The following is a 15,777-nucleotide window of genomic DNA, read 5'->3' as shown; positions in this document are numbered from 1 at the left end:
TGGGTGGCTTAAACAACAGAAATTTATTTTCTCACAGTTCTGGAGACTGGAAAGTCAAAGATTAAGGTGCCGACAGGGTCACTGTCTGGTGAGGGCTCTCTTCTTGGACTGCAAACAGTCACCTTCTTGCTGTGTGTTCACATGGCCTTTCCTTGTAGGAGAGAGGTTCTCTCTTCTTTTTTATAAGGCCAGATTAGGACCTCACCCTTATGACCTCATTTAACCTTAATTACCACCTAAAAGCCCTGTTTCCAAATACAATTATGTTGGAGGTTAGGGCCTCAACATATGAATTTGGGAGGGGATATAATCCAGTTCATAGTAACAGTCTTAAAAAGGAATGAGGTACTGATACATGGTACAACATGGATAAACCTTAAAAACATGACACTAAATGAAAGCCAGACACAGAAGACCACATAATGTATGACTTCATTTCTATGAAATATTTAGAATAGGCAAATACATAGAAATAGAAAGTGTATTAATAGTTGCCAGAGGCTAGGGAAAGTGGGGAATGGGGAGTAACTCTTAATCGGCATAGGGTTTCCTTCTGGGATGATGAAATTAGACAGTAGTAATGATTGTGCAACACTGTGAATGTACTTAGTGCCATTGAACTGTATACTTTAAAATGGTTAAGATGGTAAATCTTATATGTATTTATCACCAAAAAATTTAAATATAGAGTTAGCATACAACTAGCAATTCCACTTCTAAATATATATACAGAAAAAATGAAAAAGTACATCCACACAAAAACTTTTACACAAATGTTCAGAACAGCATTATTCAGAATAATCAAAAGAGGGAAACAATCCAAATATCTATCAACTGATGAATGAACAAAATGTAATATATCCATATAATGGAATACTATTTGGCAATAAAAGGGAATGACATACTAATACATGCCATAACATGAAATAACCTTGAAAAAAATATGCTAAGCCAAATAAGGAAGGCACAACAGGCCACATATTATATTATTTCATTTACATAAAATAGGCACATCTAAAGAGAAAGAAAGTAGATTCATGGTTGTCAGTGGTGAGGAGGAGCGGGTAATGAATAGTGACTGGTAATGGGTACGGAGTTTCTTTGTGGAGTGATGAAAATGTTCAGAATTAGATACTGATAGCAGCGCAACTTTGTGAATATAAAAAAAATTACCGAATACTTAGATTTAAAAAAAAAAAAATTGACCCAACAGCAAGACAGAATTATATACTTTAAAAGGATGAATTTTATGACATACAAATCCCAGCTACTTGGGAGGCTGAGGCAGGAGAATTGCTTGAACCCGGGAGGTGGAGGTTGGAGTAAGTTGAGATTGCGCCACTGCTCTCTCCAGCCTGGGCATGAGAATGAGACCCTATCTCAAAAAAAAAAAAAAAAAAAGCGGCAAAAGAAGTTTAAGAGAGCTAGCCATATGGACATTTGGGAAATGAGTGTTTAATGGAGAGGAAAAAGCAAATGCAAAGTTCCTCAGATGGATATCTACCTTCTCAACTGAGAAAATTCAAGAAAACCATGCGAATGGAGCAGAGAGAAAGGGTGAGAAGTAAACAAATGAGGGCAAGGCAGAGAAATAGGGGAGTGTCACAGATCGTATAAGGTTCTACTTGCCACTTTAAGAACACCAGCTTTTACTCTGATGGATGGGCAGCCACTGAAACATTCTAAATACTAGTAATGTGATCTGACTTATTTTAACAGGATCACTCTGCTTGCTATACTGAAAACACAATGAAGGGTGATATAAGTGAAAGTAAGATGAGTTGGTGCATGCTGCTCAAAAGCATAATCTTGACCAGCAGCATCAGCATCACTTGGGAGCTTATTAGAAATCCAATTTATCAGGCCTTACCCTAGGCTTTCTGCATCATAACACTCTGGAAATGAGGCCCAAGACTCTGCATTTCAATATGAATCCCAAACAATTTATATACATATTAAAGTTTGAGAAACCCAGATCAGGAATACTCTCTCGTCAAATATTCACCTGGCTCATTCACCTCTTTCCTTCAAGTATTTGCTCTAATATGACTTTCTCATTGACACTTTAACTCCACCACTACCAATAGTAGCATCATTCCCTATATTGTTCCTATTTTATTTTTTTCAAAGGATTTAAAACCACCTTACTTAACTTACTCTCTCTCTATATTTTTTTTCTTTTTTTTTTTGAGATGGAGTTTTGCTCTTGTTGCCCAAGCTGGGGTGCAACGGCGCGATCTCGGCTCACCGCAACCTCCGCCTCCCAGGTTCAAGCGATTCTCCTGCCTCACCCTCCTGAGTAGCTGGCATTACAGGCATGCGCCACCATGCCTGGCTAAGTTTTTGTATTTTTAGTAGAAACAGGGTTTCACCATGTTAGCCAGGCTGGTCTTGAACTCCTAACCTCAGGTGATCCGTCTGCCTTGGCCTCCCAAAGTGCTGGGATTACAGGCGTGAGCTACCGCGCCTGGCCAACTTACTACATATTTTTCTTACTTATTTTGTTTGTTATCTGCTTCATCCCACTAGAATATTAACTCTGTAAGGGTGGAATTATTGGTTACATCACTTCTATATTCCTAATCACTAGTTCAGTTCCTGGCATGTAGTGGACACCAAAAAACAAAATTTTATTGAATAAATGAATAAATGACAAAAAGAAAAATGATGTAAGTGCTAGGTGGGAGCTAAAGTTAGGCCTAACGGAGAAGACTGAGATCAACCAAATTTCCATATAACCTATCAAGTCCAAATAGATAATGATCTAGCCATGTATGGTAGCTCACGCCCATCATCCCAGCACTTTGGGAGGCCGAGGCAGGCAGATGGCTTGAGGTCAGGAGTTCGAGACCAGTCTGGCTAACATAGTGAAACCCCATCTTTACTAAAAATACAAAAATTAGCTGGGTGTGGTGGCAGGCGCCTGCACCTGCAGTCCCAGCTACTTGGGAGGCTGAGGTAGGAGAATCGCTTGAACTCGGAGGCAGAGGTTGCAGGGAGCCGAGATCACACCACTGCACTCTAGCCTGGACAACAGAGTGAAACTCTGTCTCAAAAAATAAATAAATAATCTTTAAATCAGGTTTTTCACTAATTCAAATAACAAGACCCTTAACTAAATGATCTGTTTTTTTTGTTTGTTTTTTTTTTTTTTGAGACAGTGTCTTGCTCTGTCACCCAGGCTGGAGTGCAGTGGCATGATCTTGGCTCACTGCAACCTCCACCTCCTGGGTTCAGGTAATTCTCCTGCCTCAGCCTCCCGAGTAGCTGAGATTATAGGCATGTGCCACCACACCTGGCTGATTTTTGTATTTTTAGTAGAGACAGGATTTCACCATGTTGGCCAGGCTGGTCTCAACCTCCTGACCTCAGGTGATCCACGCGCCTCGGCATCCCAAAGTGTTGGGATTACAGGCATGAGCCACCGTGCCTGGCCAATTAAGTGACCTTAAACACCACTATTTCCTGGCCGGATGTAGTGGCTCATGCCTGTAATCCCGGCACTTTGGGAGGTCAAGGTGGGGGTATCACTTGAGGCCAAGAGTTCAAGACCAGCTTGGCCAACATAGTGAAACCCAGTCTCTACTAAAAATACAAAATTAGCCAGGCGTGGTGGTGCACACCTGTAGTCCCAGCTGATGCAGGAGAATTGCTTGAACGTGGGAGGCAGAAGTTGCAGTGAAGCCAAGATCACACCACTGCACTCCAGCCTGGGTGACAGGGCAAAGCCCTGCCTCAAAAACAAAACAAAACAAAACCACCACCATTATTTCCTGAATCATTCAAGTACCATGATGTTTCCATTTTTCCCATATCTAAACATTATCAGTATTATCACTTACTTGATTCTGTCTCTAAACTGACTTAGTTTTTAAATTTGGCCTTGTCCTCAGCCTTAATATACAATTATGAGACTGAGACACATAAAAGTCAACTCTGTTAAAATTCTTTTAAGTCTGTCGATATAGCACCATCTGTGTACCACGAGAAATCAAAACAAGCTATTTCTGAATTCTTTACCATTGTTTCTCAAAGTGTGGCAAATAATGATTCAGAAATAGGTTCTTTTTATTTCTACATCAAGATAACGCTGTATTCTTCCAGCCATGAAAACACTAGGAAAAAAAGATTATAAAAGAAATCATTTAAACAAAATCAGAATTAAAGTTACTCAAAAGATATAGACAATATTTCTAAACAATTAAAACTAAAATCAGGATCCCACAACAAAATGAATTTTACAACACTTCTCAAGTGAACTCTAAGTGTCCTAACCAATCTCTGCTTCCAATCCTGTTCCTATCGAAGAATTTCCTGCATTATACCCAAAAGGATTTTTTTAAAAATCTGATCACAGCACTACTTTACTTAAAACTCTTCCGTGCCTGTAATCCCAGCATTTCGGGAGGCTGAGGCAGCTGGATCAAAAGGTCAGGAGTTCGAGAACAGCCTGGCCAACATGGTGAAATCCCACCTCTACTAAAAACAGAAAAGTTAGCTGGGTGTGGTGGCAGATGCCTATAGTCCCAGCTACTCAAGAGGCTGAGACAGGAGAATCACTTGAACCCGGGAGGCGGAGGTTGCAGTGAGCCGAGATCGCGCCACTGTACTCCAGCCTAGGCAACAAAGCGAGACTCCGTCTCAAAAAAAAAAAAAAAAAAAAACCAAAACTCTTCAATGGCTTCTGAAAATATTCAGGATAAAGTTCAAACTTTCTGGCATGGCTTAGAAGGAATTAATATTCCTGAGTTCCCTTTCAGTTGCATCTTTTGCCATTCTCAACCTCAACTTTCTGCTCCAGCCATACTAAGTCTCAGTAACACTCAATCTCACAATTTATGTCACCTATTTTGTCTGCCCAAAGTCTAAATCTCATGATTTAATCATGTGCTCTCTCAACTTTAAGTTTTTGGCACTGAAAATCATTGTTTATCTGTATCACCCTCCTATCAGACTGGAAGCTTCCTTGAAGCTTAGGGTTGTTTTTTTTTTTTTGTCTGTTTGTTTTGGTTTTCCACTGTAAACAAATGCTTTATATATATATATATATATATATATATGAACTCAATACATACATATTTGGTGAATGAATGAGCAATACATTATCAAGACCATTTAAACAGAGTATGTATGTGTACGAGCACATATGTACCAACTAAAGAAGACACTAAATTTTTATTTGCGCAGTCTTTGTACCTACCAAAATAAATGAAAAGGCTTTTTTTTAGCTTCACCAAGGATCAATCTAATAAGAAACCATTAATTCAAGTATTATTAATTTGGATGTTTTCATACGGGAACCAAAGTGCTAAATAATTATGTATAAACATGACTTTTTGTAATTAAAATGGTTAAACCAGCGATAATCTGAGGAACATTAATATACAAAAATCCCTCCAAAAAATGACTTACTTAAATCGTCCGATACGTCTTCAATTCCTGAAGCACTATCATCAGAATCACCAGTATTATCTGTACATGTTTGTTGCTTCTGAGATCGTGGTGAGTTTTGCAGAGCATATTTTTCTCCCTCTTTGTCGACATTCACTTTGTCCACAGAAGTAAAGGAGCTTGGAATTTTTTTTCCAATCTGTTGTAATTCTGTCTTCTGTCTCATGTCTTTCAACAGTAAACTGGGTCCCTTTTCTGCTTCTGCTGGTGAACTCGGTACCTTTTCTGACTTCATCTGAGAACTGGATGCTTTTTCTGCTTTCACTGAATTAGGTGACTTTGGTGATTTTTCTGCTTTTGCCTGTAAACTGGTTGCCTTTTCTAATTTTGCCTGTGAAATGGGTGCCTTTTCAGCTTTCACCGGTGAATTAGGAAATTTTTTTGCTTTGCAATGACTTTGATCTCGAAGGACTAACCCCAAATCTTTAGGACCTGGAAGGTTGGTAGCATTTACTTTACATGATTTAACTTCTGTTTTTTCTATACAAATATCATTTTGCTTATTTTTTTTACTACTATTCCTGTTTGGAGAGCTGTTCCCAATTTCTTTTATGGATTTATCATTTCTAGCTTTCAATGTTTGATTACTTATAACTTGAACTGCTTTGCTTTCTTCACAAATAACATTCTTCTTTGGTTCATGATTTTCACTTTTTAAGGTCTTAGAATCTTCCATTATTTGAAAATCTGCTTCTTTCCAATTGTGATATTATAAAATGGCAGATCTCCAGTAGTTTAAATTACTTCAACTCCAGTTTAGGCAAGCAAACTATTGGGTTTAAAAAAAAAAAAAAGGAAATATCTGTTATTTAAAATGCAAAAACCATTTTTTTGTGGTTAGACATTAAAAAACAATTTTTTAAACTTGTTATAAAAACTGAAGACATAGTTTAAAAAAAAAGACAAAACTCAGAAAACTGTATGAGAAGGAGTTACAGCGCACTAGATAAATAACCAAATGCTCATCAAGGGAATTCTAATGTAATTATGGTAATACAGCACCAAAATAAAGAATTTTACAAGTAAAGTTCGTTTCATATTCCTTTAAGAAATCCAATAGAAAACTAAAACTTGCAATTGAATATATCACAATTAACATGAAAGGAAACAAGAATAAAGAAAACACAAGAATTCCAATCTTGGCTGGGTGCAGTGCAGTCTCAGCACTTCGGGAGGTCAAAGCAGGTGGATCACCCGAGGTCAGGAGTTCGAGACCAGCCTGACCAACATGATAAAATCCTGTCTCTATTAAAAATACAAAAATTAGCCAGGCATAGTGGCATGCACCTGTAATCCCAGCTACTCAGGGGCTGAGACAGGAGAATCACTTGAACCTGGGAGGTGGAGGTTGCAGTGAGCCGAGTTCACACCATTGCACGCCAGCCTGGGCAACAAGAAGGAACGAAACTCCATCTCAAAGATGGACAATTTTAATCTTTATGTGCTATAAAGGAATCAGTTTATGGAATCCTAAATGGTAAAATCTTGCCCACAAGACTTTTCCACTAACTAGCATCTATTTGTACCTCTAACCTACCTCAAACTTACCTCAAACTGGACTCTCTAAATATGGGAAAATAGTACACTTTCTCCACCTTGAAGTAAAAACGGGTTCAAATGAATTCGCTGAAGTATACTTTAAAAACCAACAGGGGCCGGGCGCGGTGGCTCAAGCCTGTAATCCCAGCACTTTGGGAGGCCCAGACGGGCGGATCACGAGGTCAGGAGATAAAGACCATCCTGGCTAACACGGTGAAACCCTGTCTCTACTAAAAATACAAAAAACTAGCCGGGCGAGGTGGCGGGCGCCTGTAGTCCCAGCTACTCCGGAGGCTGAGGCAGGAGAATGGCGTAAACCCGGGAGGCGGAGCTTGCAGTGAGCTGAGATCCGGCCACTGCAGTCCAGCCCGGGATACAGAGCAAGACTCCGTCTCAAAAAAAAAAAAAAAAAAAAAAAAAAAAACCAACAGGGGCAGGGTGCAATGGCTCACGCCTGTAATCCCAGCACTTTGGGAGGCCAAGGTGGGCGGATCACGAGGTCAGGAGTTCAAGACCAGGCTGATCAACATGGAGAAACCCTGTCTCTACTAAAAATACAAAAATTAGCTGGGCATAGTGGCACATGCCTGTAATCCCAGCTACTCGAGAGGCTGAGGCAGGAGAATTTCTTGAACCAGGACCCAGGAGGCGGAGGTTGCAGTGAGCCAAGATTGTACCATCGCACTACAGCCTCAGTTAGAGTGAGACTCTGTCTCAAAAACAACAACAAAAAAAGGAACTTAGAGTTTAAAAAATAATAATAATAGTAATAATCTCTATGACACTATAATAGTGAATACCTGTCATTATACAGTTGTATAATGATACGAAATGCATATTACCAACAATGAACCCTAATGTAAACTATGGACACTGGGGGATGATAAGGTATCAATGTGGGCCAATGTAGGTTCATCCACTGTAATAAATCTGTTACTCTGGTGCCAGATGTTGAAAGTGGGGAAGGCTATGCATGTGTGGATGCAGGGTATATATGGCAACTTTGTACTTTCTGCTCACTTTTAGGTGTTCTAAAAAATGTTCTAAAAGTGGTCTAAAAAATAATGTCAGCCAGGCATGGTGGCTCACACCTGTAATCCCAGCACTTTGGGAGGCCGAGGTGGGCAGATCACAAGGTGAGGAGTTCAAGACCAGCCTGACCAACATGGTGAAACCCCGTGTCTATTAAAAATACAAAAATTAGCCGGGTATGGTGGCAGGCACCTGTAAAATCCCAGCTACTTAAGACACTGAGGCAGGAAAACTGCTTAAACCCAGGAAGTAGAAGTTGCACTGAGCTGAGATTGCACCACAGCACTCCAGCCTGGGTGACAGAGCAAGACCCCATCTCAAAATAATAATAATAATAATAATAATAATAATAATAATAATAATGTCAAGGCCGGGTGCATGGCTCACACCTGTAATCCTAGCATTTTGGGAGGCCAAGGTGGGCGGATTGTTTGAGTACAGGAGTGCAAGACCAGCCTGGACAACATGGCGAAACCCCGTCTTTACAAAGAAAACAAATTAGCCGGCCACTGTGGCGTGCGCCTGTAGTCCCAGCTATTTAGGAGGCTGAGGTGGGAGGATCACTTGAGACCAGAAGGCAGAGGTTGCGGTGAGCTAAGATTGCATCCCTGCATTCCAGTCTGGGCAACAGAGTAAGACCCTGTCTCAAAAAAAAAAAAAAAGTGATTTTATTAAAATATCAGGATGTTTTTTACTATTCACTTTGCCCTATACACCTTAAATTCAGATCCGTTTCTAAACAAAGATTAATAATATGAATAAAAATTAGAGTCCTTCTGCCAGCAAAAGCAAACTGCATAGAATTAAAATCTACCATCTTTGATTTTACCTGGTTGATTTACTAAACTACAAATTTAGGTAAACCTCTCTATCATATAACTTTACATCATATAATCACAATAATCTTACCTAAAATAGAGTTCACTCTTTAATAATCGCTCACTATAGCCTGGAGCTCCTGAGCTCAAATGATCCTTCTGCCTCAGCCTCCCAAGCAGCTAAGAACACAGGCGCACACCACCACACCTGGCTGATTTTTTTTGTTGTTGTAGAGACAAAGCCTCACTATGTTGCCCAGGCTTGTCTAAAACTCCTGGCCTCAAGTGACCCTCCCACCTTAGTCTCCCAAAGCACTGGGATTACAGGGATGAACCACCATACTTGGCCAATAATTCTTTATAGTGCAGTCCTCTACATTCTCTGCCTTGCTTGTCCAGAGTAATATTGTCTTTTACTTCAAAAATGTATTAAGTTCTTCTTTCTAAATCATAATAATAAAAATTAAAATCAAAACCATACTAGATATGGTGTCAGTTGGAGTCTAGCAAAGTATTTTTAAAAATTTTTTAATAAAAAAAATTTTTAGGCCACACTACATTTTCACCATTAATATTTTGACTAACATTTTCCGGTAAAAGCTATAGAAACTTATAACTGTAAAAGAATGCTTTTGCTCCTAATTTTTATACATATGAATTTAATTAATACATTCTGCTTTTATTATTCTTGCTAAAGTGTTTTACGTAACTGTCAAAAAAGTTGTCAAAACATATGACTATTTCTAAATTCTTGTGAGAACTGCTGCAGGGTCCTCATTTTAAAAACTAAAAATGAGCTCTATTTAAAAAATTAAAATGAGTTATATTTCTAAAAGATTAGTTTTACCTTGTCTAGTAACGAAAATATCTTTAAATTTTTAAAACTAGTCTGCTATAACGATTCTTTAATAATTTTGTAAATGTCATCTGACAAAAGCTATAAAGATTTGAAATAACAATGCTGATCCACAATTTTGCTTGTAAAACATTTTAGACAATTTATTCATCCACTCAAAAAATAAGCCATAAATCAAGTTTGTATACATAAACAAAAGCTACAAAGATTAAAAAAAGAAAAAAATTAATGTACCTAATATAGAACAATGTACGTGGAGAGTTCAAAAATTGACAGATTTTCATTTTGAGTAATCTTTTTTTTTCCCCCCTTCAGCCTTGACCTCCCCAGGCTCAAGTAATCCCCCCATATCAGCTACCCACGTAGCTGGGACTACAGGTGTGTGCCACCATGCGAAGCCAATTTTTGTATTTTTTGTAGAGGCAGGGTTTCGCTGTGTCACCCAGGCTGGTTTCGACCTACTGAGCTCAAGCGATCCTCCTGCCTTGGCTTCCCAAACTGCTAGGACTACAGGCATGAGCCACTGCATCAGCCACTTTGAGTAATTTTTCATATAACTAAAAATACATTTAAATTACTAATAGGAGGTTGCAGTGAGCTGAGACCATGCCATTGCACTCCAGCCTGGGTGACAGAGTAAGATTCCATCTCAAAAAAAAAAAAAAAAAAAAAATTGCTAATAGGAATATGTGTTATGAAACAGACTATTTTCGCATCTTCCTCATCTTTACTCTTTATTTTTTAAGGGTATATAGTAGGTATATATATTTATGGGGTACAGGAGATGTTTCAGTACAGGCATGCAATGTAAAACAAGCACATCATAGAGAATGGGGTATCCATCCCCTTAAGCATTTATCCTTTGAGTTATAAACAATCCAGTTACACACTTTATTTGTAAAAGTACAATTAAGTTATAATTAACGACAATCGTCCCCACATCTTTTCTTGTAAGAGTAGCCAATGTCTTATTGTCTCAAAAATTTTATCACAAAATTGCTATTTTCAACTTTTTCTTTGGAGCTATCAGAGTAGGAAATTTTCCCCAAAAAGCTGTAATTCCTAGAAAAGAAGTTCTCTCTGAGGAGAGAGTGTTTTGAAGATAAGGCTCAGCTGCGCACGGTGACTCACACCTGTAATCCCAGCTGTATGGGAGGCTGAGGCAGGCCGATTGCTTGAGCTTGCAAGTTCGAGGCCAGCCTGGGCAACATGGTAAAACCCTGTCTCTACAAAAAATACATAAATTAGCCAGGTGTGGTGGTATGCGCCTGTAGTTTCAGCTACTTGGGAGGCTGAGGTAGGAGGATGGCTTGAGCCCGGGAGGCAGAGGTTGCAGTGAGCTGAGATAGCACCACTGCATTCCAGGCTGGGTTACAGAGCCAGACCTTGTCTCAAAAAAAGAAAACAAATGAAGGCTCACTGCTTCCCCTGCACACTTTATTTGGTTGAAACAAATAAAAATAATACAATTCAAATAACCTCAAATCATGGAAAAAAATAGTATCAGAACTAACTTCTACTTCTTGGTTACATTTTTAGAATATGGTAAATGGGTATTAAATGAAATTCTAACCTTAAGTAACCAACTATATCTTATTATCAAGAAAATGCACTTTTTTTTTTTTTTTTTTTTTTTCCAGAGCCAGGGTCTCCCTGTGTCACCCAGGCTGGGGTGCAGTGATGCCATTCTAACTCACTACAGCTTCGAATTCCTGGGCTAAAGCGATCCTTCCAGCTGATGGGGCTGGACTGTGGGACCACACTTAATGAACCACTGCTGTAAGAACTGATCCTGAAAGCAGAAATGAAGGGACTTCTGTACAGTCTTACAGTGAACAATCTGATTCATATCAGTTTCCCCATGAGATTCTAAAGTCCATGAGGTAAGAAATCATTTCTGATTTTGCTTATCATTACATCTTCTGGGCCTACCCCAGTGCCTAATACAAAGTAGGCACCCAATAAATGCATTAGATGGATTTTTTTTTTAAGTAATCTGCATTACTTTTTATTGTTCACATTTAAAAAATATATGAAATCCAAAAGATGTTTAATTGCATCATACTTTATGTTGTCTACAACATAACTAGGAGATATCTTTCAGAAAGCTTTCCATAACCTACTCCTCCACCCTCCTAACCAGGGTGGGCTCAGATAAGTATGCCTCTTCTTAATGAACTTTTTACTTTTCTCACAACATTTAAACACTTAAACCTATTTATGCTTTTACTTCCTGTTTTAACAGTAGAGACAGTCTTTTCCCATCTTTTTTTATTTTTATTTATATTGTTTTTTGAGACAGAGTCTCACTCTGTTGCCAGGCTGGAGTGCAGTGGCACAATCTCGGCTCACTGCAAACTCCGCTTCCCGGGTTCAAGTGAATCTCCTGCCTCAGCCTCCCGAGTAGCTGGGATTACAGGTGTGTGCCACCACGCCCACCTAATTTTTGTATTTTTAGTAGATACGGGGTTTTACCATGTTGACCAGGACGGTCCTGACCTCATGTTCTGCCCGCCTCGGCCTCCCAAAGTGCTGGGATTACCACGCCTGGCCTCTGTTTTTAATAAAACAAATACATTTACATGGTTGAAAAACAGTACTCTCTTGCCAACTCCCAATGTCTCTCCTCAGAAGCAACTACCTACTTTCAACGATTTTATCTCCGTATTTCTAAATAACATACTTAAGATAATACTTCTTGTTTTGTTTTAGCTCTTTTTTTTTTTTTTTGAGACGGAGTCTCGCTCTGTCACCCAGGCTGGAGTGCAGTGGCCAGATCTCGGCTCACTGCAAGCTCCGCCTCCTGGGTTTATGCCATTCTCCTGCCTCAGCCTCTCGAGTAGCTGAGACTACAGGCGCCCACCACCACGCCCGGCTACTTTTTTATTTTTAGTAGAGACGGGGTTTCACCATGTTAGTCAGGATGGTCTCGATCTCCTGATCTCGTGATCCGCCCGTCTCGGCCTCCCAAAGTGCTGGGATTACAGGCTTGAGCCACCGCGCCCAGCCTTTTTTTTTTTTTGATGCAGTATCTCATCCTACCCAGGTTGGAGTGCAGTGGTGTGCAATCATGGTTCACTGCAGCCTTGACCTCTTGGGCTCAAGCGAGCCTCCCACCTCAGCCTCACAGGCACACATGACCACACCTGGCAATTTTAAAAAAAAATTTATGGAGACAGGGTCTCACCATGTTGCCCAGGCTGTCTCAAACTCCTGGGCTAAAGTGATCCTCCTGCCTTGGCCTGCTCAAGTGCTGGGATTACAGGCATGAGCTACCACACCCGGCCTTAGCTATTATCTGCTAATCCTACATGAAAAATATGGATTTGGCTATCTCAAATATTCCCCCTAAAAACATAGATAATTGTGCAACGTATCTCCCCACCCTACCACCATCCTCCTAGGATGATTTTAGTAAGATATGCCAATAGTCTTCACAGTTAAGCCAACTATACTGTAGCACAGTTTCCCAGATGCCCATAAAAATTCACTTTCTCCTTTTTCCTGAGGACATGACTAGTCTACATTTCACAAACTTCTCTGCAGTTTGGTGTGCCCTTATGATAAAATTCTCACTTCCTCATGCTCTCTTTCTTTTTTCACTGAATAAAATTCTCAACTGCCCAGCTTCAATCATTCAACCAACCATCATGTTCTAATCCAGACCTGTGAGTCTCAAACTTTTGTGTATAGGAATAAACAACTAAATGCAATTCTGATTCAGTAGATTGGGAGTGGGTTCTGATACTCTGCATTTCCAACAAGCCCAGGTCACGTCCACTGAGCTAGTCCTTGGCCATACTTTTGGTAAGACAGCAGGATCAATGTAACTTGGGCCCCCGACCACATGCAACAAACTACTCATCTAGATCTCCTGACCACTTACCCAGCAACTATTACATAAGAAAGGAATAAAACTCTTTGTTTTTTAAGCCACTCTATTACTGGATCTAGCTTTTGACTTAAGAAAGATATACACTTAATCACATTTCCCTTTTGGTATACTTTTCAGTTTTACCTGAAATTAATCACTTCATTTTTCTTAAGCTTCTTGTACATACCTATCAATAATTCATTGACAGAACTATAAATATCCTCTCAGTAAGATCAAACACATCAAGTAATTTGGTTTTGTTGTTGCTGTTCTCTCCTTGGATATCCCTTCTTGGGAGCTTTCTGGTCATTACAATACTTTCACTACAGTTGTCGTTATACTGAGACCTCCTTTCACTATCATCCTACCAATTCCCTTACACTCTCTCATGTTGACTCTTCTTTTTACCTCTTCCATGATGCATTCCCTTGTTTTTGGTGGATCATATCCCCCAGCAGCTTTCTAAGAAAGGAAACATGAGGCCAGGCACAGTGGCTCACGGCTGTAATCCAAGCACTTTGGGAGGCTAAGGCAGGTAGATCACTTGAGGCCAGGAGTTCAAGACTAGCCTGGCATGGTGAAATCTCATCTCTATTAAAATACAAAAAAAAATTTACCCAGGTATGGTAGCACACACCTGGGATTACACACCTGTAATCCCAGCTACTGGGGAGACTGAGGCACAAAAATCACTTGAACCCGGGAGGCGGAGATTGCAGTGAGCTGAGATTGCGCCACTGCACTCCAGCTTGTGCAACAGTGTGACACTCAGTCTCAAAAAAAGGAAGAAAACATTAAACACATTGAAGAAAATAATTATGCCCCACTTCCAATATTTCATTCTATGTAGAGGGATACCAGTTATCATAACATTCCTGACCTCTTTCCACTCCCCTCGTTCATTCGTTACCTAAGGAGAAGAGGTAACTTATTTCATCAGTGAGTTTGGGAAAATAATCCAGACAAAACTTAGCCTCGTCCCCTCTCCTTCCCATTCTGTTCCATCATACCCTAACATTTACAGGTGTAAGCCTCACATAGGGCCTGCAGTTGTTCAGCTCTGCCAGTTCCTGAGGGCTAAGTCTGCCTAATTCTGGCATTCAGTATTAGCAAACCAGTTGAATGTATAAGCTGCCTTCTCCAAACTGAACTATATCAAAAATAAAATTATAAAAACTAAGTAAAAATAAAATTATATTCTAGTCTCCATATGCTTCGTTTCACCCAATTTGTTTAAAATTCAGGAAAGCAAAAGGGGTGCTATTTATTGGACCCCTGTAAACTCCAACCAGACGTAAATTTTATAAAACTGCATATTTGAAATGTCTTTATTGTATCTTCACACCTCATTTAGTTAGGTATAAAATTCTGGGTTAGGGCCAGGCACGGTGGGATTGCATGCCTGCAATCCCAGCACTTTGGTAGATTGAGATGGGAGGATCATTTGAGTTCAGAAGTTCAAAACCAGCTCAGGCAACATGGCAAAATCCTGTCTCTACAAAAAAAAAAAAAAAAAAAAAAAAAAAAAACCATCAGCCAAACATGGTGGTGCATGCCTATGATCCCAGCTACTCAGGAGGCTGAGGTAGAAGAATCACTTATCACTTGAGCCCGAGAGGTCAAGGCTGCAGTGAGCCGTGATGGTGTCACTGAACTCCAGCCTGGGCGACAGTGCAACACTCTGTCTCAAAAAAATAAAATAAAATTCTAGGTTAGAAATTATTATTCAAAATGTCACAGGTTCCTTTTCAATGATTTCTAGTTTCTGGGACTGCCACTGAGAAAATTATGCCATTCTTACTCTTTACCTTTTTTACTGACCTTTTCTCTATGAAAACTTCTAGGATAATCTCTTTGCTTTGGTATTCTGAAATTTCCAAGCGATAAGCCTGCTGTAGATATCTCCTCCTCATTTGTCTTGTTGCATAGTCAAGCTGGCTCTTTTCATCAGTAATTCACATCATTCACTTCTATAAATTTTTTTTCTTCTATCTACTATAAATTCCTCCTTTTCATCTTCTCTGTTCTCTTTCTATTGCTCCTATTAATTAGACTTGGGCCTCCTAAATTGATCCTCCAATTTTCTTATCTTTTCTCTCCATTCTTCCACCTTTATTTCTGTTCTCCTTCCTAGGTGATTTCCTCAACTCTATCTTCCAACCATTCTATCATATTTTTACTTCTAAGAACTCTCTCACACTAATTAT

General features: G+C 39.5%; 1 protein-coding gene across 10 annotated transcripts in view; it reads right to left on the bottom strand.

The window, feature by feature from the left end:
* TUT4 (terminal uridylyl transferase 4) overlaps positions 1–15,777 on the bottom strand; it is a 127,284-nt gene that overhangs the window by 95,016 nt on the left and 16,491 nt on the right. For all 10 annotated transcript variants that reach the window (XM_007978742.3, XM_007978743.3, XM_073007300.1 and 7 more), the window contains exon 2: positions 5,413–6,220. In XM_007978742.3, the coding sequence (XP_007976933.1) occupies positions 5,413–6,127 (715 nt within the window). In that variant the 5' untranslated portion in view covers positions 6,128–6,220. The remainder of the gene's footprint in view (positions 1–5,412; positions 6,221–15,777) is intronic.

The sequence above is a fragment of the Chlorocebus sabaeus genome, chromosome 20 (assembly GCF_047675955.1).
Source record: "Chlorocebus sabaeus isolate Y175 chromosome 20, mChlSab1.0.hap1, whole genome shotgun sequence".
Lineage (NCBI taxonomy): Eukaryota > Metazoa > Chordata > Mammalia > Primates > Cercopithecidae > Chlorocebus > Chlorocebus sabaeus.
This window is presented reverse-complemented; position numbering and strand designations above follow the sequence as displayed.